The 25,568-nt window shown below is 45.7% G+C and overlaps 1 protein-coding gene across 1 annotated transcript in view; it reads left to right on the forward strand.

The window, feature by feature from the left end:
* swap70b (switching B cell complex subunit SWAP70b) overlaps window positions 1-25,568 on the forward strand; it is a 155,072-nt gene that overhangs the window by 62,235 nt on the left and 67,269 nt on the right. The window contains exon 5 of the mRNA XM_068046386.1: window positions 20,216-20,362. Within this exon, the coding sequence (XP_067902487.1) occupies window positions 20,216-20,362 (147 nt within the window). The remainder of the gene's footprint in view (window positions 1-20,215; window positions 20,363-25,568) is intronic.

Below are 25,568 nucleotides of genomic sequence, written 5' to 3' on the forward strand. Positions count from 1 at the left end.
AGGAGAGGAAGAGAAGGGTGTCATCAGCATACATGTGGAAGCTAACTTCATATCTATGGCCTCGTGCAACCTAGGCCGCAGTTGTCAGCTCCATCTTTGGGTAGAGATGTTGATCATGGGATTTTTTGAAGGGGAATTATGGTGGTTTTTGAAGGGAGGGGGGACATGACCTGAGCAGTGGGAATAGTTTACAATGTCGCCCAGCATGAGGGCCAGGAAAGGAAGTTGGGTGGTCAGCAGTTTAATCGGGTCGAGTGAGCATGAGGTGTGTCTCATGGTCAAAATGAGCTTGGAGAGGGTGTGACAGGAAATAGGAGAGAAATTAGAAAAAGATTAGTGTTCAGAGCTCAGGTGAGGGAGGCTTGGTTTGGATTGGTGAGGAAGGAAGCAGCAGAGGCAGCTAAATGCATGGTCTCAATTTTGGACATGATTTTGGGTTACGCTTGATGTCTTTGAAGTTCAGATAAACTGGAAACATAGTGGCTGAGAGAGGTGAATTGGGTGATCATTTACAACATTTGGAATCAGTTGTTGAGATCTATTGCATGATATGGTTTTATCCACATGTGGAATTCTGCCAGATTAAACTGACAAACTTGTAAACTTGCACAGGAATAAAAAAAAAGGCGATCCGTTGCTTCCCATTGATGCAATATTCTTCTACCTGGCCTCTTTCTGCTCCTCACCAGAGCATTTCAGTTGGTGTAAACCACTGTGCACCTGATAGTTGGTTTGTCCTGCAATAAAAATTGGGTGATTGCTTGAACTTAGTTCCAGAGGTAAGGTCTGTGCAGATTAATCTCTTTCAAGAAACAATGCTAATAAATCCTGTCCAGGCAGCAGCTTTAATTATGTCATTGACCTAATGTGAACTTGTTTTGTTGACTGGCTTTATCGGAATTCTTTTTGGATAAAGACTACTCTAGAATGAAGTTGATGGTGTAAGTTGGACTTTGTATCCTGTTGAATCAAGATTGGAAAGTGGGGAAAAAAAGTTGTACTTCCTGCAAAAGAAACTGATCAGGAATACATGGAGTAGAGTTTCTGCTAGTTTGTGCCAGGTTTATCAGTGCAAACTGTGGAAATCCAAGCCTACCTTTTATTGAGTGTAAATAGTGTTACAACACTGATTTAAACATCATTTTGTGCGAAGCTCTTACCATCCACAAAACTGGCCACACCCACCGATCAAAATAATGAGGATGGCGATGGAATAGTGGGAATGGAGGTTAAGGCAGTTGTATGTTCCTCCTGCAGAATGTGGGAGGTAAGGGTCGCCAAGAGTGTCCCTGCTGACTGCATCTGTGGGAAGTGCACCCAACTCCAGCTCCTCGAGAACCGCGTTAGGGAACTGGAGCTGGAGCTGGATGAACTTCGGATCATCCGGGAGGCGGAGGAGGTTATTGAGAGGAGTTATGGGGAGGTAGTCACACCTCAGGTAAAAGAAGTAGGTAGATGGGTTACCGTCAGGGGAAGGAGAGGGAACCAGCAGGCAGTGCAGGGATCCCCTGTGGCCATTTCCCTCAACAACAGGTATACCGTTTTGGATACTGTTGCGGGGGACGACCTACGAGGGGTAAGCAATTGGGTACAGATATCTGGCACAGAGTCTGTCCCTGTTGCTCAGAAGGGAAGGGGGAAGAGGAGCAGAACATTAGTCATTGGGGACTCCATAGTTAGGGGAACAGATAGGAGGTTCTGTGGGAACGAGAGAGACTCACGGTTGGTATGTTGCCTCCCAGGTGCCAGGGTTCGTGATGTCTCGGATCGTGTTTTTGGGATCCTTAATGGGGAGGGGGAGCAGCCCCAAGTCGTGGTCCACATAGGCACCAACGACATAGGTAGGAAGAGAGATGGGGATTTAAGACAGAAATTTAGGGAGCTAGGGTGGAAGCTTAGAGCGAGAACAAACAGAGTTGTTTTCTCTGGGTTGTTGCCCGTGCCACGTGATAGCGAAGCGAGGAATAGGGAGAGAGAGGAGTTGAACACGTGGCTGCAGGGATGGTGCAGGAGGGAGGGTTTTGGTTTCCTGGATAATTGGGGCCCTTTCTGGGGTAGGTGGGACCTCTACAAACAGGATGGTCTTCACCTGAACCAGAGGGGTACCAATATCCTGGGGGGGAGGTTTGCTAGTGCTTTTCGGGGGGGTTTAAACTAATTCAGCAGGGGAATGGGAACCTAAATTGTAGTGCCAGTGTACAGGATGTTGAGAGTAGTGAGGTCAGGGATATGGTTACAAGGACGCAAGAGGGCACTGGCAAGCAAGAACCTGGTTTAAAGTGTGTCTATTTCAACGCCAGGAGCATCCAGAATAAGGTTGGTGAGCTTGCAGCATGGGTTGGTACCTGGGATCTCGATGTAGTGGCCATTTCGGAGACATGGGTAGAGCAGGGGCAGGAATGGATGTTGCAGATTCCGGGATTTAGATGTTTCAGTAAGAACAGAGAAGATGGTAAAAGAGGGGGGGGTGTGGCATTGTTAATCAAGGAGAGTATTACAGCGACAGAAAGGACGTTTGAGGACTCGTCTACTGAGGTAGTATGGGCTGAGGTTAGAAACAGGAGAGGTGAGGTTACCCTGTTTGGGAGTCTTTTATAGACCTCCGAATAGTTCCAGAGATGTAGAGGAAAGGATAGCGAAGATGATTCTCGACAGGGGTGAGAGTAACAGGGTAGTTGTTATGGGGGACTTTAACTTTCCAAATATCGACTGGAAATACTATAGTTCGAGTACTTTAGATGGGTCAGTTTTTGTCCAGTGTGTGCAGGAGGGTTTTCTGACACAGTATGTAGACAGGCCAACCAGGGGCGATGCCACATTGGATTTGGTACTGGGAAATGAACCCGGCCAGGTGTTAGATTTAGATGTAGGTGAGCACTTTGGTGATAGTGATCACAATTCGGTTAGGTTTATCTTAGCAATGGGCAGGGACAGGTATATACCGCAGGGCAAGAATTATAACTGGGGGAAAGAAAATTATGATGCGATTAGGCAAGATTTAGGATGCGTAGGATGGGGAAGGAAACTGCAGGGGATGGGAACAATCGAAATGTGGAGCTTATTCAAGGAGCAGCTACTGCGTGTCCTTGATAAGTATGTACCTGTGAGGCAGGGAGGAAGTTGTCGTGCGAGGGAGCCGTGGTTTACTAAAGAAGTTGAAGCGCTTGTCAAGAGGAAGAAGAAGGCTTATGTTAGGATGAGACGTGAAGGCTCAGTTAGGGCGCTTGAGAGCTACAAGCTAGCCAGGAAGGATCTAAAGGGAGAGCTAAGAAGAGCAAGGAGAGGACACGAGAAGTCATTGGTGGATCGGATCAGGGAAAACCCTAAGGCTTTCTATAGGTATATCAGGAATAAAAGAATGACTAGAGTTAGATTAGGGCCAATCAAGGATAGTAGTGGGAAGTTGTGTGTGGAATCAGAGGAGATAGGGGAAGTGTTAAATGAATATTTTGCGTCAGTATTTACAGTAGAGAAAGAAAATGTTGTTGAGAATACTGAGATTCAGGCTACGAGGCTAGATGGGATTGAGGTTCACAAGGAGGAGGTGTTAGCAATTTTGGAAAGTGTGAAAATAGATAAGTCCCCTGGGCCAGATGGGATTTATCCTAGGATTCTCTGGGAAGCTAGGGAGGAGATTGCAGAGCCTTTGTCCTTGATCTTTATGTCGTCATTGTCGACAGGAATAGTGCCGGAAGACTGGAGGATTGCAAATGTTGTCCCCTTGTTCAAGAAGGGGAGTAGAGACAGCCCTGGTAATTATAGACCTGTGAGCCTTACTTCGGTTGTGGGTAAAATGTTGGAAAAGGTTATAAGAGACAGGATTTATAATCATCTTGAAAAGAATAAGTACATTAGAGATAGTCAGCACGGTTTTGTGACGGGTAGGTCGTGCCTCACAAACCTTATTGAGCTTTTCGAGAAGGTGACCAAACAGGTGGATGAGGGTAAAGCAGTGGATGTGGTGTATATGGATTTCAGTAAGGCGTTTGATAAGGTTCCGCACGGTAGGCTATTGCAGAAAATACGGAAGTATGGGGTTGAAGGTGATTTAGAGCTTTGGATCAGAAATTGGCGAGCTGAAAGAAGACAGAGGGTGGTGGTTGATTGCAAATGTTCATCCTGGAGTTTAGTTACTAGTGGTGTACCGCAAGGATCTGTTTTGGGGCCACTGCTGTTTGTCATTTTTATAAATGACCTGGACGAGGGTGTAGAAGGGTGGGTTAGTAAATTTGCAGATGACACTAAGGTCGGTGGAGTTGTGGATAGTGCCGAAGGATGTTGTAGGGTACAGAGAGACATAGATAGGCTGCAGAGCTGGGCTGAGAGATGGCAAATGGAGTTTAATGCGGAAAAGTGTGAGGTGATTCACTTTGGAAGGAGTAACAGGAATGCAGAGTACTGGGCTAATGGGAAGATTCTTGGTAGTGTAGATGAACAGAGAGATCTTGGTGTCCAGGTGCATAAATCCCTGAAGGTTGCTAACCAGGTTAATAGGGCTGTTAAGAAGGCATATGGTGTGTTAGCTTTTATTAGTAGGGGGGTCGAGTTTCGGAGCCACGAGGTCATGCTGCAGCTGTACAAAACTCTGGTGAGACCGCACCTGGAGTATTGCGTGCAGTTCTGGTCACCGCATTATAGGAAGGATGTGGAAGCTATGGAAAGGGTGCAGAGGAGATTTACTAGGATGTTGCCTGGTATGGAGGGAAGGTCTTACGAGGAAAGGCTGAGGGACTTGAGGTTGTTTTCGTTGGAGAGAAGGAGGAGGAGAGGTGACTTAATAGAGACATATAAGATAATCAGAGGGTTAGATAGGGTGGATAGTGAGCGTCTTTTTCCTCGGATGGTGATGGCAAACACGAGGGGACATAGCTTCAAGTTGAGGGTTGATAGATATAGGACAGATGTGAGAGGTAGTTTCTTTACTCAGAGAGTAGTAGGGGCGTGGAACGCCCTGCCTGCAGCAGTAGTAGATTCGCCAACTTTAAGGGCATTTAAGTGGACATTGGATAGACACATGGATGAAAATGGAATAGTGTAGGTCAGATGGTTTCACAGGTCGGCGCAACATCGAGGGCCGAAGGGCCTGTACTGCGCTGTAATGTTCTAATTCTAATTCTACTGCTGATTGGCCGTTTGAGGAGGATCTTCAAATTGAGCTTGTTTCTTATGCATACAGGCACTAGTAGGCACATTTTAAAAGTTTTTACACTATTAAAAATACTTTAATTTACTAAAAAACTGACTAGTATACACCACTGATAGGGGACTGGACATTTAGTGAAAATCCTTTATTTTTGGTGATAAGCCATTTTCAGCTCTATTAATAAAACTGCACCAAGTTACCATGCTTAAATACAGCAATGAATATTTTTAATGCAAAGAAAGAAATAAACAATTACAGTATATTACATCCCCACTTACACTTCATGAAAAATTTTACGTTTGTGATTCTGCCGATGCATTTTAATAGTAACTTGAGTTGTAAGCTAATCAGTGCAATTTGCATCCAATTTCCTGATTGTGTCCAAAGCAGAACCTCTATCCCTAGGTATATATAAATTGTCTGTTGCCTGAACGTAGAGAACTGGCTCGGAGAGTTGCACCCTTTTTTTGCCCTTTTGACTGTGACCTTCTGAAAATGTTTACTAAGTATTACCATGGATACAAATGGGATGACTAGCTTTTTTTTAGGAGTCAACTGCATTCCATTGTTTAAGAGTGGAATTTCCTTTTGCCACATAATAGTCATTAGTTAGGAATGAATTTGTGAAGAGTACATAGCAGTTGTAGACACAGAAATCCAGTTAGCCATTATATAGGTTTATCACTTTAAATAACAGTATGAAAGTAATGGATATCATTTGAAACTCCAGAGATAAATAACTTGAGTTATACTAGACAAGCTTTTCTTTGTGGCAGCACATGGATTGTGGAAATGAATTAGTAGTTAACCAAATCTGAGCACAAGAATGACCTTCAAAGTTCACTTTACTTATGAATTCAGATTCTGTTTCAGAACATCTGAAATCTAGAGTTCCATTCTGAATACCATTAGTATTGGTGAAACAACTGATGGTGCACATTAAGTTGAACTAAGTATCCAGTTAATAGGCCAGGCCTGATGCTACCTACAAGCTTGCTCTCATAAATGACAGCACCTTTAGTGCATCCTTGTCACAAAGCATAAAGCGGTCTTGACTATTAATGGTTTAAAGGACAATCTGTCACAGACACTCTGCCCTTCAAGCTGCCAATCAGTGTTTTTATGCCTGTCTGCTTCTCAGCATTTACTTCATCATTGGATGTGATCCCTTGCACTGGTCATTCCCCTGAGGTCAACAGAGATACTCTGGAAAGGTCTTCTGTGAATGGAGAAGAAAAAAAATAACGGATACAAACTATTTTCTGTAGGGTAGGCAGTGGCGTAATGGTATTATCACTGGACTAGTAACCCAGAGACCCAGGGTATTTCTCTGGGTACATGGGTTCGAATCCCACCACAGCAGAAGGTGGAATTTGAATTAAATTAATAAATCTGGAATTAAGAGCTAGTCTAATGATGGCCATGAAACCATTGTCGATTGTTGTAAAAAAACCATCTGGTTCACTAATGTCCTTTAGGGAAGGAAATCTGCTGTGCTTACCTGGTCTGGCCGACATGTGACTGCAGACCCACAGCAATGTGGTTAACTCTTACATGCCCTCTGAAATGGCCTAGCAAGCCACTCAGTTGTACCTAACCGCTACGAAGTCAATAAAAAGGAATGAAACTGGACGGACCACCCGGCATTGACCTAGGCACCGGAAACGACAACGGCAAACCCAGCCCTGTCGAACCTGCAAAGTCCTCCTTTCTAACATCTGGGGGCTTGTGCCAAAGTTGGGAGAGCTGTCCCACAGACTAGTCAAGCAACAGCCTGACATAGTCATACTCACGGAATCATACCTTACAGACAATGGCCCAGACACTGCCATCACCATCTCCGGGTATGTCTTGTCCCACCGGCAGGACAGACTCACCAGAGGTGGTGTCACAGTGGTATACAGTAGGGAGGGAGTTGCCCTGGGAGTCCTCAACATCGACTCCGGACCCCATGAAGTCTCATGGCATCAGGTCAAACATGGGCAAGGTAACCTCCTACTGATTACCACCTACCGCCCTCCCTCAGCTGATGATTCAGTACTCCTCCATGTTGAACACCACTTGGAGGAAGCACCGAGGGTGGCAAGGGCACACAATGTACTCTGGGTGGGGGACTTCAATGTCTATCACCAAGAGTGGCTCGGTAGCACCACTACTGACCGAGCTGGCCAAGTCCTAAAGGACATATCTGCTAGACTGGCAAGTGGTGGGGAACCAACACGAAGGAAAAACATACTTGACCTCGTCCTCACCAATCTGCCTGCCGCAGATGCTTTGGTCCATGACTGTATTGGTAGGAGTGACCACCGCACAGTCCTTGTGGAGACGAAGTCCCGCCTTTACATTGAGGATACCATCAATCATGTTGTGTGACACTATCACTGTGCTAAATGGGATAGATTTTGAACAGATCAAGCAATGCAAAACTGGGCATCTATGAGGTGCTGTGGGCCATCAGCAGCAGCAGAATTGTACTCGACCACAATCTGTAACCTCATGGCCTGGCATATCCCCCACTCTACCATCACCATCAAGCCAGGAGACCAACCCTGGTTCAATGAAGAGTGCAGGAGGGCATGCCAGGAGCAGCACCAGGCATACCTCAAAATGAAGTGTCAACCTGGTGAAGCTACAACACAGGACTATCTGCGTGGCAAACGGTGTAAACAGCATGCGATAGAGCTAAGCGATCCCATAACCAACGGATCTTATTGAAGCTCTGCAGTCCTGCCACAGCTGTGTATGGTGGTGGACAATTAAACAACTAACTGGAGGAGGTGGCTCCACAAATATCCCCATATTCAATGATGGGGGAGCCCAGCACATCAGTGCGAAAGATAAGGCTGAAGCATTTGCAACAATCTTCAGCCAGAAGTGCTGAATTGATGATCCATCTCTGCCTCCTCCTGAAGTCCCCAGCATCACAGATGCCAGATTTCAGCCAGTTCGGTTCACTCCGTGTGATATCAAGAAACGACTGAAGGCACTGGATACTGCAAAAGCTATGGGCCCTGACAATATTCCTGCATTAGTACTGAAGACCTTTGCTCCAGAACTTGCTGCACCCCGAGCCAAGCTGTTCCAGTACAACGCTGACATCTACCCTGCAAAGTGGAAAATTGCCCAGGTATGTCCTGTACACACAAAGCAGGACAAGTCCAACCCGGCCAATTACCGCCCCATCAGCCAACTCTCAATCATCAGTAAAGTGATGGAAGGTGTCATCAACAGTGCCATCAAGCGGCACTTGCTTAGCAATAACCTGCTCAGTGACGCTCAGTTTGGGTTCCGCCAGGGCCACTCAGCTCCTGACCTCATTACAGCCTTGGTTCAAACATGGACAAAAGAGCTGAACTCCAATGGTGAGGTGAGAGTGACTGCCCTTGACATTATGGCAGCATTTGACCGAGTGTGGCATCAAGGAGCTCTAGCAAAACTGAGGTCAATGGGAATCAGGGGGAAAACCCTCTGCTGGCTGGAGTCATACCTAGCGCAAAGGAAGATGGTTGTGGTTGTTGGAGGTCAATCATCTGAGCTCCAGGACATCACTGCAGGAGTCCTAGGCCCAACCATCTTCAGCTGCTTCATCAATGACCTTTCTTCAATCATAAGGTCAGAAGTGGGGATGATCGCTGATGATTGCACAATGTTCAGCACCATTCGTGACTCCTCAGATACTGAAGCAGTCTGTGTAGAAATGCAGCAAGGCCTGGACATTATCCAGGCTTGGGCTGATAAGTGGCAAGTAACATTCGTGCCACACAAGTGCCAGGCAATGACCATCTCCAAATTGAGAGAATCTAACCATCTCCCCATGACATTCAACGGCATTACCATTGCTGAATCCCCCACTACCAACATCCTAGGAGCTACCATTAACCAGAAACTGAACTGGAGTAGCCATATAAATACCGTGGCTACAAGAGCAGGTCAGAGGCTAGGAATCCTGAGGCGAGTAACTCACCTCCTGACTCCCCAAAACCTGTCCACCATCTACAAGGCACAAGTCAGGAGTGTGATGGAATACTCTCCACTTGCCTGGATGGGTGCAGCTCCAACAACAGTCAAGAAGCTTGACACCATCCAGGACAAAGCAGCCCGCTTGATTAGCACCCCATCTACAAACAAACATTCACCCCCTCCACCACCGACGCACAGTGGCAGCAGTGTGTACCATCTACAAGATGCACTGCAGCAATGCACCAAGGCTCCTTAAACAGCACCTTCCAAACCCGCGACCTCTACCAACTAGAAGGACAAGGGCAGCAAATGCATGCAAGTTCCCCTCCAAGTCACACACCATCCTGACTTGGAACTATATCGCCATTCCTTCACTGTCGCTGGGTCTTCAAGAGCAATTAGGGATGGGCAATAAATGCTGGCCTAGCCAGCGATGCCCAATCACCCAAGCGATTTAAAAAAAAAAAAAATGATCCCAATAGAAAAAACGTTCAACGCTCTGGGTATAACTAATAAAAATTCAAATAGCTCGGTTTATATTTCTCTGTACAGTGTAGGAGCTCTCTGATGCATAAGGTGTTGTTAATGTTTAATGTCTGATTTATAGGAATTCCATTCTAAGATTGATATTACCAGATATCGGCCAATCAGTGGTTACTGGGAAAGGGATGCATGCTTCAAATCATCTACCATTTTACGGTTCGGCAGCTTCTCAGTGACAGGAGCATGAGGTTGATATGAAGTGGCTCCAGTGTGAATTGCTCTGCTGCAGTAACCTGAACTTCACTGCAGAAATTTTTTTTTTTATTCATTCAGGGATGTGGGTGTCGCTGGCTAGGCCAGCATTTATTGCCCATCCCTAATTGGCCTTGAGAAGGTGGTGGTGAACTGCCTTCTTGAACTGCTGCAGTCCATTTGGGGTAGGTGTACCCACAGTGCTGTTAGGGAGTTCCAGGATTTTGAAGCAGTGACAGTGAAGGAAAGGCGATTTAATTACAAGTAAGAATGGTGTGTGGCTTGGAGGGGAACTTGCAGGTGATGGGGTCGAGGTCACTGGTTTGGAAGGTGCTGTCGAAGGAGCCTTCGTGAGTTTCTGCAGTGCATCTTCTAGATGGTACATACTGCTGCCACTGTGCGTAGGTGGTGGAGGGAGTGAATGTTGAAGGTGGTTGATGGAGTGCTAATCAAGTGGGCTACTTTGTCCTGGATGGTGTTGAACCTCTTGAGTGTCAGAACTGCACCCATCCAGGCAAGTGGAGAGTTTTCCATCACACTCCTGACTTGTGTCTTGTAGATGGTGGACAGGAGGTGAGTTACTCACTGCAGAATTCCCAGTCTCTGACCTGCTCTTGTAGCCATGGCATTTATGTGACTGGTCCAGTTCAGTTTCTGTCAATGATGACCACTAGTATGTTGATGGTGGGGGATTCAGCAATGGTAATGCCATTGAACATTAGGGGAAGATGGTTGGATTCTCTCTTGTTTGAGATGGTCAGTGAGCAGGTTATTGCTGAACAAGTGCCACTTGATAGCACTGTTGACGATCCCTTCAAGCACTTTGCTGATGATTGGGAGTAGACTGATCGGGCGGTAATTGGCTGCTTGGATTTGTCCTTTTTGTGCACAGGACATACCTGGGCAATTTTCCACATTGCCGGGTAGATGCCAGTGTTGTAACTCTACTGGAACAGCTTGGCTAATTCTGAAGCACAAGTCTTCAGTACTATTGCCGGAATGTCATCAGGGCCCGTAGCCATTGCAGTATCCAGTGCCTTCAGCTGTTGCTGGATATTATGTGGAGTGAATCAGATTGGTTGAAGACTGGCGTCTGTGATGCTGGGGACCTCAGGAGGAGGCCAAGATGGATCATACTTTTCACAGTTCGGGTACTGAATATTCGAGCTGCTTATAGTCAAAAAGTAAGTCTGGGTTTTCGATGAATCCACACCTTTCGGGTGTTTAAAGAAGGTAGTTAGAATCATGGAATAATAGAATGGTCACAGCACAGAAGGAGGCCATTTGGCCTATTGTGCGCATGCCAGCTGTGTGCACGAGCAACTCATCTAGTTCCACTACCCTGCCTTTTCCCCATAGCCCTGCAAATGTTTTCTCTTCAAATAATTATCAAATTCCCTTTTGAAAGCTACAGTTGAATCTGTTTCCATCACACTCTCGGTCAGTGCATTCCAGATCCTAATCACTTGTGTAAAAAAAGGTTTTCCTCATGTTGTCTTTGGTTCTTTTACCAATCACCTTAAATCAGTGTCCTCTGATTCTCGACCTTTCCACCAATGGGAACAGTTTCTACTCTGTCCAGACCCTCATTATTTTGAAAACCTGTTAGATCTCCTCCTCTCAACTTTCTCGAAGGAAACAGCCCAGCTGTGCAAATCTGTCCACGTAACTGAAGCCTGTCATCTCTTGAACCATTCTTGTAAATCTGTTCTGCACCCTCTCCAATGCCTTCACATCCTTTCTAAAGTGCGGTGCCCAGAATTGGGCAGAATACTCCCAGTTGCAACTGAATCAGTGTTTTATAAAGGTTCACCATAACCTCCTTGTTTTTGCACACTGTGTCTCTCTTTATAAAGCCCAGTATTCCATATGCCTTATTAACCACTTTCTCAACCTGCCCTGCCATCTTCAATGATTTGTACATTTATACCCTCAGGTCCCTCTGCTCCTGCACCTCCCTTAAAATTGTATCCTTTATTTTAGATTGTTTGTGTCTCATTCTTACTCCCAAAATGTATCCCTTCACACTTCTCTGCATTAGATTTCATCTGACACAGGTCTGCCCATTCCACCAGTCTGTGTTCTTGAGGTCTTATCACTGTCCTCCTCACAGTTCACAATACTTCCAAGTTTTGTGTCATCTGCAAATTTTGAAATCGTAGCCTGTACACCCAAGACTAGGTCATTAACATAGATCAGGAAAAGCAGTGGTCCTAATACTGACACTTGGGGAACCCTACTATATACCTTCTCCAGTCAGAAAAACAACCATTCACCATTATTCTCTGTTTCCTGTCACTCAGCCAACTTTGTCTCTATGCTGCCACTGTCCCTTTTACTCCATGGGCTTTAACTTGGCTGACAAGCCTGCTATGTGGCATTTCAGCAAACACCTTTTGGAAGTCCAGGTGCACCTTATCAACCCTCTCTGTTACCTCATCAAAAACTCAATCAAATTAGTTAAGCACTATTTTCCCTTAACAAATCTGAGCTGGATTTCCTTAATTAATCTGTCCAAGTGACTGTTAATCTTGTCCTGGATTATTGTTTCTAAAAGTTTTCACACCATCGAGGTTAAACTGACTGGCCTGTAGTTGCTGGTCTTACACTTGCACCCTTTTTTGAACAAGGGAATAACATTTGCAAATTTCCAGTCCTCTGGTACCACCTCGTATCTAAGGAGGATTGGAAGATTATGAGCAGTACCTGTGCAATTTGCACCTTTACTTCCCTCTATCCTCTGATGCATCTGATTTGGTCTGGGTGACTTATCGGCCTGGATTTTTCAGTGGTCGCTGCCATTGAGGACTGTGGTGGCACCTCAACTTCAGGCAATCTCACTTGAGCCGAAACCCGGAAGTTGCTCTGCATCTTAATGGGCTCCAGAGGAGCGCACACTGATGGTCCTACCGTTCCGATCCTTTAAGTGGCAGGGACCAACAATGTGGGCTATTTGTGCACAACTTGCACAGATTTTTATGTGCATGGAGATGGACCTGATAATCACAGATGCAGCAAGGCCTTAGAGTGTTGTTTTAAATGGGAGAGGGGATGGGGACGGAGTGTTAAATCTCTTATTTTGAGATCTGTTAACCTGAGCAAACCCAGAAAAAATAATAGCTCTTTCTCAGGGGTTTCTGCTCACAGTGCGAAATCAGGAGAACCACCACTGAAATTATATCCCAGTTATCTCAAACATTGAAATACTTAATGAAGCTATTTCATTTTTAATGTGTCTTGCAGTCCTTCATCCTTGTGTACAAAAGAATCCTGAACTGTATAAAAAGTAAACTGAATGCATGTAGTTCTCTGCAAAAATGTACAAGGTTAAACAGATAGCTGTTCTCCAATTGTAAATGTGAAAAATAGAAAATATTTGTGCCCAGATCAATAGCTCATTGGAAAAGTTGGACGATGAGATCCTCACCTGCCTGATTGCAGCACCTGGTGTACTCCTGGTGGCCGATGCACATTATTGACTTCCCGATCTTGTACGGTTTGCAGCTGCTCCCCATCCAACTCTATAGTCAGACTCTATCCAGGGCAATTTTGTGCAGCATACAGCTGCAAATTTGTTTTAAGAGGCTGGGTTTTAGGAGGAGGATGCTCAGTGAATGCATTAAGCAGAGGGGAGACTGGATGGACTGGGGGCTCTAGTTTGTTGCCCTCTCTGTCGTTGAGGGGCTCTCTGGGTCTGGTGTTTCAGTCTCTCACATTGTCTCAGTCTGTCTGGATTTGGGTCTCTGTCTTTCAGTATCACATTGTATGTCCAAGGTCTCTGTCTGTCTCTCTCCCTGTCTGTCTGTCTGTTTCTCAGTCCACTCCCTCATTGTGTTTCTCTGTCTGGTATTGGTGTCTCAATTTCTCAGTCTCTGTATTTGGCTGCTGACTGCAAAATCTGGGCCAGTAACTTTTAAGCGCAGCCAGCCTTTCTAATACCTCCTCTTTATCAATTTTTTAGTCCATCCGGTGTCTCAACTACCTCCTCTTTCACTGACTTTGGCAGCATCTTCTTCCTTGCCATGCCCTCTGCGTCCATGCGTAACTTTCCTTTTGGTTCCTAATCAGCCCCACTCTTCCTTTTTACCATTCATATGCCAAAGAAGACTTTGGATTCCCTTTTATGTTAGCTGCCAGTCTCTTCTCATACTCTCTCTTTGCTTCTTATTTCTTTTTTCACTTCCTCTCTGAACATTCTATATTCAGCCTGGTTCTCACTTGCATTATCAATCTGTCATAGGCACCCTTTTTCTGCTTCATCTTTCTCTCGTCATCTAGGGAGCTCTAGTTTTGTTTATCCTACCTTTTCTCCCTGATGGGAATACACCTCGACTTGCAGCTGAACCATCTCCTCTTTAAAGGCAGCCCGTTGTTCCGTTAGAGTTTTGCCTGCCAATCTTTGATTCCATTTTACCTGGGCCAGATCAGTTTCCATCCCATTAAAATTAGCACTCCTCCAATTAATTATTTTTACTCGATTGCTGCTTGTCCTTTTCCATGGCTAACCTAAACCTTAGGATACTTAGATTGCTGGGTCCCCTAAATGTTTCCCCACTGACACTTGATCCACTTGACCTACCTCATTCCCCAGAACAGCTCCAGCAATGCTTCCTTCCTCAATGGGCTGGAAATATACTGATATGGAAAATTCTCCCGGACATGTTTCAAAAACTCCTCTTCCTCTCTGCCTTTTACACTATTACAATCTCCGTCTAGATTAGGATAACTAAAGACTCCCATTATAACTACAGTTCTTGCACCTCTCTAAATTTCCTCGCAAATTTGTTCTTCTGTATCTTTCCCACTGGTTGGTGTCCTATAGAATACACCCGGTAGTCTAATGCTATATCTCTCTCTTATTTCTTAGCTGTCACCAAATACATTCTGTCCTTGACCCCTCTGGGACATACTCTTTCCCCAGCAAGGTAATATTCTCCTTGATCAATACTGCCATCCCTCCTCCTTTCTTTCTTTATCTTTCCTAAACACCTTGTATCCAGGAATATTTAGGACCCAGTCCTGCCCTTTTTTGAGCCAGGTCTTCGTTGTTGTCATGACATCACATTCCACATGGCTATCCGTGCCTGCAGTCTCGCTAACCTTATTTACCACACTTTACATGTTCACATGCATTCCCTCTTGCTCCAACACCACCTAATAACTTACTATTTCTTACTGTAGTGCTAGCTGTCTCTCTCAATTATTTTTACACCTTGGTTTTCCTCTCTGATACCTCCCGATTCCCACCCACCCCCCCCTGCCCCCGCCAAGTTAATTTAATCCCTCCCCCGTAGCACAAGCAAATCGCCCTGCGAGGACATTGGTCCCGGCTCTGTTTGAGTGCAATTAGAGTAGGCCTCATAACTTAATAAATAAAGGCCATGTTTACTGGGTATAGACAGACCTAAAAGCATACATGCCAACCTGCAGCATTTTACACTGACAACATTTTTGAGCTTATCTCTTAATGGGTAAAAAAAATCACTGATTTCCCGCTGTACATAGCTGGCAGGGAAGGCTCCGTGCTGGCATTATAAACTTAGAAAGTGGGCTTTAATAGGTATATCTGCAGTTTATGACAGGCTCATGTTATTGCATTCATAGTGCAATTGCTTGTTTCCAGTGTTGTAACAAAGGACATTAGGTTTTGATTGTTCACATATAACTTGCCAAATAGTGAAAGATGATCTCTAAACTCCAGTAAAGACAAAAAGAAAAATACAGTGGATGTTGCAAATCTGAAATAAAAACAGTTTTGATGAAAGGTCATCAACCTGGAATGTTAACTTGCTTTGTCTCTCCACAGGTGCAGTCAGACCTATTGATTGTTTCCAGCATTTCTGTTTATATCCTAATTTTAAAAAAAAATTCTGCAATGCCATATAATATAGTGGAATTTAACTTATTCAGAGACACCCGGCTTGAGTTGGCGGATGTTTTAAGAGATGTTGGCTTTTTTTGAAGCTGTTCATCTTCTGAGAGTTTTCTGGGTTTCCACTTCTACTGTCACCGAGGCTGAAGTCAACAGGTTGCAGACACTAATGGGGCAGCTACTGTGACAGCAGGAACACTTAAGGCATGTGTATAATTTTGGCTAACGACAGTTGGTCCAATTCAGATCATCATTCAGGTTGATACTTAGTCCCAGTGTTTTTTCCTTTATTTGTTCATGGGATATGAGTGTCTCTGGCAAGGCCAGCATTTATTGCCCTTCCCTAATAGCCCTTGAGAAGGTGGTGGTGAGCCGCCTTTTTCAAACACTGTAGTCCTTGGGGTATAGGTACGCACATGGTGCTGTTAGGAAGGGAGTTTCAAAATTTTGACCAAGCAACAGTGAAGGAATGGTGCTATAATTCCAAGTCAGGACGGTGTGTGGCTTGGAGGGGAACTTGCAGGTGGTGGTGTTCCCATCATTTGCTGCCAATGTTCTTCTAGCAAGTAGAGGTCATGGGTTTGTAAGGTGCTGTCTAAGGAGCCTTGGTGAGTTGCTGCAGTGCATCTTGTAGGTGGTACACACTGCTGCAACTGTGCGCCGGTGGTGGAGGGAGCGAATGTTGAAGGTGGTGAATGGGGTGTCGATCAAGCGGGACGCTTTGTCTCGGATGGTGTCAAGTATCTTGAGTGTTGATGGAGCAGCACTCATCCAGGCAAGTGGAGCGTATTCCATCACACTCCTGACTTGTGCCTTGAGGAGCCAGAAGGTGAGTTACACGACGCAGCATTCCCAGCCTCTGACCTGCTCTTGTAGCCACAGTATTTATGTGGTTGGTCCGGTTATGTTTCTGGTCAATGGTAACCTCAGGATGTTGTTGGTGGGGGATTCAGTGATGGTAGTGCTGTTGACCATCAAAGGGGAGTTGGTTGGATTCTCTCTTGTTGCAGATGGTCATTGTCTGGCAGTTGTGTGACACGAATATTACTTGCCACTCATCATCCCAAGCCTGAACGTTGTCTAGGTTGTGCTGCATGTGAACATGGACTGCTTCTGTACTTGAGGAGATGTGAATGGTGCTGACCATTGTGCAATCATCAGTGAACATCCTCACCTCTGACCTTATGATGGCGGGAAGGTCATTGATGAAGTACCTGAAAATGGTTGGGTCTGGGACACTGCCCTGAGGAACTCTTGCAGCCATGTCCTGGGGCTGAGATGATTGGCTTCCAATAACCAAGATCATCTTCCTTTGAGTTGGCTATCACTCCATCCAGTGGAGAGTTTTCTCTCTGATTCCCATTGATTTCAATTTTGCTAGGGCTCCTTGATGCCACACTCCGTCAAATGCTGCATTGATATCAAGGGCAGTCACCCTCACCTCATCTCTGGAATTCTGTTCTTTTGTCCATGTTTGGACTACGGCTGTAATGAGGTCATGAGTGGAGTGGCTCTGGTGAAACCCAAACTGAGCATCGGTGAGCAGGTTATTGCTCTGTAAGTGCTGCTTGATAGAACTGTTGATGTCTTGCATCGCTTTGTTGATTGAGAGTAGACTGATGGACTGTAATTGAGCAGATCTGATTTATCCTGTTTGAGCACAGGACATACCTGGGAAATTTTCCACATTGTCAGTGAGATGCTAATATTGTAGCTGTACTGGAACAGCCTGGCTAGGGGCCTGGCTAGTTCTGGAGCAAATCAAGTAATACAGCTGTGCCCAGAGCGTTCAACTATTTCTTGGTATCATGTGGAATGAATCAAATTGGCTGAAGACTGGCATCCGCGATGCTAGGGACCTCAGGAGGAGGCTGAGATGGATCATCCATTCGGCACTTCTGGCTGAAGATGGTTGCACATGCTTCAGCCTTATCTTTTGCACTGATGTGCTGGGCTCCTCCATCATTGAGGATAGGGTTTGTGGAACCTCCTCCTCCATTTAGTTGTCTAATTGTCCGCCTCCATTAATGACCGGACGTAGCAGCACTGCAGAGCTTGGATCTGATCCATTGGTTGTGGGATCACCTAACTCTGTTCAGCATGCTGCCTCTGCTATTTAGCATACATATAGTCCTGTGTTGTAGCTTCAGCAGGTTGGAATCTCATTTTTAGGTATGTCTGGTGCTTCTCCTGGCATACTTTCCTGCACTCGTCATTGAACCAAGGTTGGTCCCATAGTTTAATAGTAATGACAGATTGAGGGATATGCCAGACCATGAGTTTACAGAGTGTGGTTGAATACAATTCTGCTGCTCATGGTTTCACAGTGGCTCTTGGATGCCCAGTTTTGAGCTGCTAGATGTGTTCTGAATCTATCCCATTTAGCGTGGTAGTGGTGCCACACAACACAATGGAAAGTGTCCTCAGTGTGAAGATTTACGGTGGTCATTCCTACCAATACTGTCATGGACAGATGCATCTGTGATAGGTAGATTGGTGAGGATGAGGTCAAGTAGGTTTTTCCCTCTTTTGTTGGTTCTGTCACTACCTGATGCAGGCCCAGTCTGGCAGATATGTCCTTAAGGACTCGTCCAGCTTGGAGTAGTGGTGCTATCAAATCACTCTTGGTGATGGACATTGAAGTTCCCCACCCAGAGAACGTTCTAGGCCCTTTCTATCCTCAGTGCTGCTTCCAATTGGTGTTCAGCATGGAGGAGCACTGATCCATCAGGTGAGGGAAGGTGGTAATAAGTAGGAGGTTTCCTTGTCCATGTTTGACCTGATGCCATGAGACTTCATGGGGGTCCAGAGTTAATGTTGAGCACTTCCAGGGCCACTCCCTCCTGACTGCATACCACACTGTGCCACCACCTGTGCCCTACTGATGGGACAGGGCATACCCAGGGATGGTTATGGAGGAGTCAGGGACATTGGCTGTAAGGTTTGATTTGGTGGGTATGGGACAGTTCTCCCAATTTTGACACATCTCCAGATGTTACTGAGGAGGACTTTGCAGGGCTGGCTGGGCAGGATGTACCTTTGTCATATCTGGTGCCAGGCAATGTCAGGTAATCCATCTGGTTTTATTCCTCTTTGACTTTTCTGTAGCAGCTTGATACAATTGAGTGGCTTGCTAGGCCATTTCAGAGGGCAATTAAGAGTCAGCCACATTGCTGTGGGTCTGGAGTTAGATGTAGGCCAGACTGGGTGAGGACAGCAGATTTCCTTCCCTGAAGTACATTAGTGAATCTGATGAGTTTTTACGACAATCTGGTAGTTTCATGGTGATAATTACTGAGACTAGCTTTTTATTCAAGATTTATAAATTAATTGAATTTAAATTCCTCTACCTGCCATTGTGGTATTTGCACTCATGTCTGTGGAGCATTAGTGCAGGCCTCTGGATGATGAGTCCAGTAACATTGCCACTATGCTACAGTCTTCCTGTTTTCAGGAGGAGAATAAGGGAGGCCAAGGAGAAATCAATGGAGGTGAAAGAAGGTTACTTAAAAATATGGGGAGGAGGGAGTACATCTGAAAGGTCTGAAGTTTTCAGTCTCTAGTTGTTGCCTTGTACAAATAATACTGATGCTGATTTTCGACAATTAAAGCACCTACGGTGGATCTTTGCATGGTACATGTAGAAAAACACGTTACAGCATTTTAAAACTTCAGCTTTCAAAATGATAAAGCATTGAACCATTGATTGGTCCTGGTAGTGGTGACTCCATTTATTCCTTACTCGTCCTTCAGTAAGTAAATTTAGGAGCTGTAATTCCTGAATTTGTGGCTGTCATTCACATGGAGCTGCTTGTATAAATTCAGATGTTCAAGTCATGTGGTTATTAGTTATAGGAACATGGGAATAGGAGTTGGCCATTCAGTGAGATCATGACTGATCTGTGACCTAACTTCATCCACTCGTATTTGCTCCATATCCCCTAATATCTTAAGTGCCAAAAATCTATCAATCTCAGATTTAAAATAATTATTTGAGCTAGCAATCACTGTTTTTTTGCAGAAGAGAGTTTAGTGACCTGTCTACATGGGGGTGGGGGGAATGCCTATATCTGTTTGGACCTCCACTGTTCCTAGCTTTTTACCATTAAAAAAAGTACTCTGATCTATCAATTTTTCGTCTCACATAGCCGACCTTGCTCTTACAAATCCACCTGGCACAGTTTTGTCCACTCACTTAATCTATCAATGTATCTTTTATAATTTTATGCTTCTATCTGCACTGCTTACCATGGCACCAATCTTTGAGACATCAGAAAACTTGGGTATATGGTTTGTTGTTGTGTAATCTAAGTCATTACTAATTATGGTGAATATTGAGGCCCCAGCTCAGATCCTTGAGGGACACCACTGGTCACTTCCTTCCAATATTGTTTGCTTCCTACTGCCTAACCAGGTCAGTAATATGCTTTCAATTCCATGAGCTGTAATTATAGCTAACTGTCTCTTATGTTCAAATTAATGCTGCATTGTTATCTTTTAAATAGGGTTATATGTGGAAAAAAGGACATAAAAGGAAGAACTGGAATGAGCGCTGGTTTTTACTGAAGCCTGATGTAATTTCATATTATGTTGGTGAAGATCTGAAAGAGAAAAAAGGAGATATTTTGTTGAGCTCCAAATGCTATGTGGAGGTAAATGAACCTAAGTGTTACAAACTGCATCAGTGACAAAAAAGGCCTTCAGACAAAAATAGAGCCAAGTTTGCATTTTTTTTAAAAGTGCTAACACTGTAAAACCCAAAATGGTTAGAGCTGTGAGTTAACTATTCTGTTGCCAGTACTTTTAATTTCTGCTATATTTAGCAATCTCAGATATGCACAACAGGAAGTACAATAGATTAAATGTTTAAAATGTGCAATACCCAAACCATTATAATTAACTTATTAGTTATATTACATTATTTGTGGATAAGGCAAGAAAACTGGAGAGATCAAATGCAGTGATATTTGCAAGTGTCACTTGATCAAACCTCCAGGAATGGCTCCAACCTGAACTGGCAATGCTAGACTGAAGTCACATGTAGGCCAGACAGGGTAAGGACAGCAGAAGGGTCACTGACCCAAAACGTTAACTCTGCTTCTCTTTCCACAGATGCTGCCAGACCTGCTGAGTGTTTCCAGCATTTCTTGTTTTTATTTAAGGACAGCAGGCTTCCTTCCCTAAGGACATTAGTGAAGTAGCTGTGTTTTTATGACCATCAATCAGTTTCATGGCCACTTTTATTGATGCTAGCTTTTTTAAATTTCATGAATGTTTTTTGAGCTGAATCCAAATTCTCTAACTGTCACTGTGGAATTTGAACTCTCATTTGAATTTGAATTATTAGTCCAGATCTCTGAATTACTAGTTCAGTAACATAAGCACTACACTAACATACCCACTGTGTCCTCGAACATTGGTACTCAGACTGGGGTCTGCAGACCCTTGGGTGTCCTCGAGATTTACCAGTGGGACTGTGACGCAGGCCATACAAGTGAGAGATGTGGGCGACTGCTCAGGGTGTCACGGTCAACAGTAAGCAAATGAGCGTCAGCAAGAGATGTATTCTGCTTCTCAATGCTCCTGCTCTCCCCTGCTCCCATAGTGTTCTCACTGGGCTCCTGGTCTCTCCGGCTCTGCTTTCCTCCCGCCCCGTGCTCCTGCCAAGGATACACAGACTCTGCAATGAGAAGCAGGCACACCCATCTCACTGATACCTACTGTTTTCTTAAAAGCATTAAAATCGTGTCCTGCACTCCTTTGGACCCCACCAGAAAGGCCGAGAGGGGGGTTTTGACGACTGGGCAACTCTCAACCTCCATAAATTTGCCCAGGCATGCGCCATGGAGAGGTCACTCCATAGTTGCCTCACAGCGACTGAAACAACACGGAAGGCAGCAGTTACGGGTTATAAGTCCAGATAAATTGGCGTAGAAACTGGGCGCCACGGGTTGCCTTTGTCGGTGGGAGAGGTCATTGCACCTCACTGGACAGCTACCGCCCGCCTCAAACCGGGCAGCCCCCGGTCAATAAGGTTCTGTCCCGCCACAGTCTGCCTGCTTCAATGGGTGCTTGGAGCTCAGGGTCATTGCCCGAAAGGTGGACTGATACACCGCACCAAACAACATGAAAAAAGGAAAGAAGGTACCAGCCCTTCGCTTTGCAAGCTGGAACGTCAGAACTATGTGTCCTGGCCTGTCGGAAGACCTTACACAAATCAACGATTCTCGGAAGACCGCCATCATTAACAACGAGCTGAGTAGACTCAATGTGGACATTGCAGCACTTCAGGAGACTCGCCTCCCCGCGAGTGGCTCTCTAGCAGAGCAAGACTACACCTTCTTCTGGCAGGGCAGGGATCCTGAAGAACCAAGACAGCATGGAGTGGGCTTCGCCATCAGAAACTCCTTGCTCAGCATGATAGAGCCTCCCTCAAATGGCTCGGAACGCATACTGTCCATCCGACTGCTCACCACCTCTGGTCCAGTACACCTACTCAGCATCTATGCTCCAACACTCTGTTCCGCACCTGAAGCTAAAGACCAGTTCTATGAACAACTCCATAACATCATTAGCAGCATCCCCAACACCGAACACCTATTCCTGCTGGGGGACTTTAATGCCAGGGTTGGGGCCGACCATGACTCATGGCCCTCCTGCCTTGGGCGCTATGGCGTTGGAAGGATGAATGAGAACGGGCAGAGACTGCTTGAGTTGTGTACCTATCATAACCTCTGCATCACCAACTCGTTCTTTCACACTAAACCCTGTCACCAGGTTTCATGGAGGCACCCAAGATCACGTCGTTGGCACCAGCTAGACCTCATTGTCACAAGGCGAGCCGCCTTAAACAGTGTTCAAATCACACGCAGCTTCCACAGTGCGGACTGCGACACCGACCACTCCCTGGTGTGCAGCAAGGTTAGACTCAGACCAAAGAAGTTGCATCATTCCAAGCAGAAGGGCCACCCGCGCATCAACACGAGCAGAATTTCTCACCCACAGCTGTTACAAAAATTTCTAAATTCACTTGTAACAGCCCTTCAAAACACTCCCACAGGGGATGCTGAGACCAAGTGGGCCCACATCAGAGACGCCATCTATGAGTCAGCTTTGACCACCTACGGCAAAAGTGCGAAGAGAAATGCAGACTGGTTTCAATCTCATAATGAAGAGCTGGAACCTGTCATAGCCGCTAAGCGCATTGCACTTTTGAACTACAAGAAAGCCCCCAGCGATTTAACATCCGCAGCACTTAAAGCAGCCAGAAGTACTGCACAAAGAACAGCTAGGCGTTGCGCAAACGACTACTGGCAACACCTATGCAGTCATATTCAGCTGGCCTCAGACACCGGAAACATCAGAGGAATGTATGATGGCATGAAGAGAGCTCTTGGGCCAACCATCAAGAAGATCACCCCCCTCAAATCTAAATCGGGGGACATAATCACTGACCAACGCAAACAGATGGACCGCTGGGTTGAGCACTACCTAGAACTGTACTCCAGGGAGAATGCTGTCACTGAGACTGCCCTCAATGCAGCCCAGCCTCTACCAGTCATGGATGAGCTGGACATACAGCCAACCAAATCGGAACTCAGTGATGCCATTGATTCCCTAGCCAGCGGAAAAGCCCCTGGGAAGGACAGCATTACCCCTGAAATAATCAAGAGTGCCAAGCCTGCTATACTCTCAGCACTACATGAACTGCTATGCCTGTGCTGGGACGAGGGAGCAGTACCCCAGGACATGCGCGATGCCAACATCATCACCCTCTATAAAAACAAAGGTGACCGCGGTGACTGCAACAACTACCGTGGAATCTCCCTGCTCAGCATAGTGGGGAAAGTCTTTGCTCGAGTCGCTCTGAACAGGCTCCAGAAGCTGGCCGAGCGCGTCTACCCTGAGGCACAGTGTGGCTTTCGTGCAGAGAGATCGACTATTGACATGCTGTTCTCCCTTCATCAGATACAGGAGAAATGCCGTGAACAACAGATGCCCCTCTACATTGCTTTCATTGATCTCACCAAAGCCTTTGACCTCGTCAGCAGACGTGGTCTCTTCAGACTACTAGAAAAGATCGGATGTCCACCAAAGCTACTAAGTATCATCACCTCATTCCATGACAATATGAAAGGCACAATTCAACATGGTGGCTCCTCATCAGAGCCCTTTCCTATCCTGAGTGGTGTGAAACAGGGCTGTGTTCTCGCACCCACACTTTTTTTGGGATTTTCTTCTCCCTGCTGCTTTCACATGCGTTCAAATCCTCTGAAGAAGGAATTTTCCTCCACACAAGATCAGGGGGCAGGTTGTTCAACCTTGCCCGTCTAAGAGCGAAGTCCAAAGTACGGAAAGTCCTCATCAGAGAACTCCTCTTTGCTGACGATGCTGCTTTAACATCTCACACTGAAGAATGCCTGCAGAGTCTCATCGACAGGTTTGCGTCTGCCTGCAATGAATTTGGCCTAACCATCAGCCTCAAGAAAACGAACATCATGGGGCAGGATGTCAGAAATGCTCCATCCATCAATATTGGCGACCACGCTCTGGAAGTGGTTCAAGAGTTCACCTACCTAGGCTCAACTATCACCAGTAACCTGTCTCTAGATGCAGAAATCAACAAGCGCATGGGTAAGGCTTCCACTGCTATGTTCAGACTGGCCAAGAGAGTGTGGGAAAATGGCGCACTGACACGGAACACAAAAGTCCGAGTGTATCAGGCCTGTGTCCTCAGTACCTTGCTCTACGGCAGCGAGGCCTGGACAACGTATGCCAGCCAAGAGCGACGTCTCAATTCATTCCATCTTCGCTGCCTTCGGAGAATACTTGGCATCAGGTGGCAGGACTATATCTCCAACACAGAAGTCCTTGAAGCGGCCAACATCCCCAGCTTATACACACTACTGAGTCAGCGGCGCTTGAGATGGCTTGGCCATGTGAGCCGCATGGAAGATGGCAGGATCCCCAAAGACACATTGTACAGCGAGCTCGCCACTGGTATCAGACCCACCGGCCGTCCATGTCTCCGTTATAAAGACGTCTGCAAACGCGACATGAAATCGTGTGACATTGATCACAAGTCGTGGGAGTCAGTTGCCAGCATTCGCCAGAGCTGGCGGGCAGCCATAAAGACAGGGCTAAATTGTGGCGTGTCGAAGAGACTTAGTAGTTGGCAGGAAAAAAGACAGAGGCGCAAGGGGAGAGCCAACTGTGCAACAGCCCCAACAAACAAATTTCTCTGCAGCACCTGTGGAAGAGCCTGTCACTCCAGAATTGGCCTTTATAGCCACTCCAGGCGCTGCTTCACAAACCACTGACCACCTCCAGGCGCGTATCCATTGTCTCTCGAGATAAGGAGGCCCAAAAGAATTATTAAAACACTCTTTACATGCAGCACTTTTTTTATTATGTGTATTATATAGTATAATTTAGATCGGGGTCTGTGATTACTAATCCATTGAAAAGGAGCCCTTCAAACACAAAAGTTTGTGAAGCTTGTCCTAAAAGACTGTTTCCCACCCTCTCCCATGTTTCCTCAATTCCCTTTCTCTTGCAGTTGGGGAGTGCCTGCTATAAGTAAGCTTGCTAAAAGGGTATGGTCAGTGCGATTAACAATTTACTCATTACCTAATAGTAGAGTATTTTCTGACTAACCCAGTGTAGTAACTGTCACTATGGGTGTCTCCAGTGCCCAGCTCTGCAGCCCTATGTTGGCTGCAAATCCTATCAAAGTTTTGTAACCAAGTAAGGAATAGATGATCCAAACCTCTTAGATACTCTGTAAATAGACAATAGGTGCATAAGTGCCATTGATTGCTCAGCTGAATGATTCTGCAGGAGCATAATCCACTCACC

This window comes from Heterodontus francisci, chromosome 14, assembly GCF_036365525.1.
Source record: "Heterodontus francisci isolate sHetFra1 chromosome 14, sHetFra1.hap1, whole genome shotgun sequence".
Taxonomy (NCBI): Eukaryota; Metazoa; Chordata; class Chondrichthyes; order Heterodontiformes; family Heterodontidae; genus Heterodontus; species Heterodontus francisci.